At 41.8% G+C, this 3,601-nt stretch overlaps 1 protein-coding gene across 1 annotated transcript in view; it reads left to right on the forward strand.

Annotated features, from left to right (window-relative positions):
* LOC108290025 (S-adenosyl-L-methionine-dependent tRNA 4-demethylwyosine synthase TYW1) overlaps positions 1–3,601 on the forward strand; it is a 259,296-nt gene that overhangs the window by 28,013 nt on the left and 227,682 nt on the right. Inside the window, exon 7 of the mRNA XM_017509701.2 lies at positions 673–795. Within this exon, the coding sequence (XP_017365190.1) occupies positions 673–795 (123 nt within the window). The remainder of the gene's footprint in view (positions 1–672; positions 796–3,601) is intronic.

Genomic DNA, 3,601 nt, shown 5'->3' on the forward strand with positions numbered 1-3,601 from the left:
TTTTGTATTGATGGCAGTTTCATTATGTTACCCAGGCTGGTCTTGAACTCCTGGCTTCAAGTGATGCTCCTGTGTCAGCCTCCTAAGTAATTGGGACTATAGGCATGTGTACTACCACGTCTGACTAATTGTAGCAATGTGGCCTCGCTGTGTTCCCCAGGCTGGTTTCAAACTGTTGGCCTCAAGCAATCCCCCTATCCTGTCCTCCCATAGTGCTGGGATTACGGGAGTGAGCCACGGTGCCCAGCCTAAATTTTATTTTTAAATCAAGAATTTAGAGACAGCTGGTTGTGGTGGCTCACACCTGTAATCCCAGCACTTTGGGAGCTGAGGTGGGTGGATCACCTGAGGTCAGGAGTTCGAGACCAGTCTGGTTAACATGGTAAAACCCTGTCTCTACTAAAAATACAAAAATTAGCCAGGCATGGTGGTGGGGGCCTGTGGTCTCAGCTGCTTGGCAGGCTGAGAATTGCTTGAACCTCGGAGGAGGAGGTTGCAGCAAGTCGAGATCACGCTACTGCACTCCAGCCTGGGCAAAAGAGCGAATGAGAGTCCATCTCAAAAAAAAAAGAGAATCTAGAGATACAGTGAATTCTCAGTATGGGAGGGAGTATAAGAGAACTTTGCCTTTGCCTCTTTGAACAATGTATTTCTGAAGCATTTCTGTTCCAGGAGGAAGAACCCTGTGAGGGCTCCAGTGAAGAAGAGTTTGGTGGTGAGGACCAGCAGAGCATAAATTCCATTGTTGATGTTGAAGATCTGGGCAAAATAATGGATTATATGAAGAAAGAAAAGGTACCATTACTTTGGGAAATGTTGGACTTGGCTCCTGCAGTTGGTTAACATTTAGTATTTTTTTATTGCTGTGTAGTCCATCTGAGCTCACAGGAAGAGTTTCATTTCTCTAGCTCTTGTCTTGAGAGCTTTATACATTTTTTTGCCGTTTTTTCATGAGCACGGTGAACATCTTCCTCTCAGCCCTGTGAAAGTCGGCTCATCAGAGGATAAGCAGGAGATTTGAGAGCAAGGACTGAGGATAGTGTAGATTGGGGGCGTCCAATCTTTTTGCTTTCCTGGGCCACATAGGAAGAAAAATTGTCTTGGGCCACACATAAAATACAATATTGATAGCTGATGAGCTGAAAAAAAAAATCACACAAAAAAAATCTCATAATGTTTTAGTTTACAAATTTGTATTGGGCCAGTGGGCTGAGGGTTGGACAAGCCTGGTGTAGATGATTGGAGAGATTTTTATTCAGGGCTGTTTGAAGATGAACAGCATGATAGGATTTATCATGGTTGAGATTCCAAGTGCAACTCTGGTGTAGATTTGCATCCCTGCTGTGTAGACTGAGTGGTGTTGGGGCTTAAGGATGACACTCTGGTCTGTGTGTGTTGAGATCAGCATGACTGGGGCCCGGACGAATCCAGGAAATGTTGGACTGGGATGTGACTGTTTCGGTGACTAGATGTATGTGAAAAAGTAACGGTGCAGTAGGATTTCATGCACTGAGTCAATTTTAGATTCCAGTGATCTAAAATTGAAATAATATTATATATACTATACTATAAAAACAGCAGCCTCAATTTAAGTGTGAGTTTTGGAAAATGAGAATTCCCTAAATTAAAATTATATTTAGTCCATAAGCCTTAGAATAAAAAGAAGTAAAGCTACTAGAAAATCCACGAAAATCAATGCTAAAACCTATACAAATTCAAATGAACTCAGTAAGGTTAGCCAGATATCATAATGTAAAAAGTCAATAAACTTTATATATCTAAACAACAACCAGTTAGAAGCTATGGTAAATGAGAAGACCTCATTTAGACTAGCTACATGAAAGGCAAATAATTACTTATGCATTAATTTATTTTTTAATTTTTTGTTTTTTTGAGGTGGAGTCTCATTCCGTCACCCAGGCTGGAGTGCACTGGTATGATCTCAGCTCACTACAACCTCTGGCATCTGGGTTCAAGTGATTTTCCTGCCTCAGTCTCCTAAGTAGCTGGGATTGCAGATGTGCACCACCACGCCCAGCTAGTTTTTGCATTTTTAGTAGAGACAGGGTTTTGCCATGTTGACCAGGCTGGTCTCGGATTCCTGCCCTCAGGTGATCCACCCGCCTTGGCCTCCCACAATGTGGGGATTGCAGGTGTGAGTCACCGCACCTGGCCTACCTACAAATTAAAAAGAAATGTCTTAAACCTTTGTTGGAAAACTTTAAAACATTCCTGAATGATATCAAAGTGGACCCAAACAAACGGAAAGACATTCCTTGTTTTAAGGTAGAGTGGCTCAGAATGGTAAAGATGTCAGTTCTCTTAATATACAAGTTTGATGCAATCCCAGTAAAAATTCCAGTAGGTCCTCCAGCCTCCTAGATCTAGACTGGTCTATTTATGTGGAAAAAGTAAACGTGGATCAATAGTTATGAAAACCTTGGTGAAAGTAGTAATGAGAAGGACTAACCCTCCCACATACTGAAACATACTACAAGGTATCTCTAGTTAAAACTGTAGCACTGGCTCATGATGACACAGAAAGACCATTGCAACAGATTAGAATTCTGAGAATATGTAGGAATTTCATATGTGTTAAAGGTAGACGCTGAAGACCCGGAGTTTAAAAGGGACTCTAAAAATAAATTATGTTGGCTGAGTGCGGTGGCTCACCCTGTAATCACAGCACTTTGGGAGGCTGAGGTGATGGGAGGATTTCTTGAGGCCAGAAGTTTGACAGCATGCTTGGCAACATAGTGAAACCCCATCTCTACAAGAAATAAAAAAAGCTGGATATGGTGGCATGTGCTCATAGTCCCAGCTTCTTAGGAGGGTAAGGTGGGAGGATTGCTTGAACCTGGGAGTTGGAGGCTGCAGTGAGCTGTGGTCATGTCACTGTACCCTGGCCTGCATGACATTGCCAGACCTTGTTTCAAAAAAAAAAAACAAACAAAAACAGGTGTTGCAAAACATCTGTTAGCTTTGTTAGCTCATATATATATCAGAATGATTTTCAAATTGATGAGAGAGCTAAATGTTGAAAAACCTGGAGAAAGTTTCCTATGTGATTCAAAATCAAGAAGCAGTAAAAGAATATTAAATGTTGAAAAACCTGGAGAAAGTTTCCTATGTGATTCAAAATCAAGAAGCAGTAAAAGAATATTAAATTTATGAATGACTTTAAATTAGAGTTTTACATGGCTATAAAAAAACCCAAAAGACAAAAGAAAATCAAAAGGCAAATAAAACAGAAGAAAATATTTGCTCCTTATATCTCAGACAAGGTATTAATCTTTTTACTAAACAGTGAGCTTTTAAAAAAAGGCAGACCGGGTCAGGTGTAGTGGCTCATGTCTGTAATCCCAGAACTTTGGGAGGCTGAGGCGGGCGGACCACGACATCAGGAGATCAAGACCATCCTGACCAACGTGGGGAAACTCCGTCTCTCTTAAAATACAAAAAAAATTAGCTGGGCATGGTGGTGCGTGCCTGTAGTCCCAGCTACTCGGGAGGCTGAGGCAGGAGAATTGCTTGAACCCAGGAGGCGGAGATTGCGGTGAGCCACGATTGCGCCACTGTGCTACAGGCTGGGCAACAGTGC

The sequence above is a fragment of the Cebus imitator genome, unplaced genomic scaffold (assembly GCF_001604975.1).
Source record: "Cebus imitator isolate Cc_AM_T3 unplaced genomic scaffold, Cebus_imitator-1.0 Scaffold419, whole genome shotgun sequence".
NCBI classification, from domain to species: domain Eukaryota; kingdom Metazoa; phylum Chordata; class Mammalia; order Primates; family Cebidae; genus Cebus; species Cebus imitator.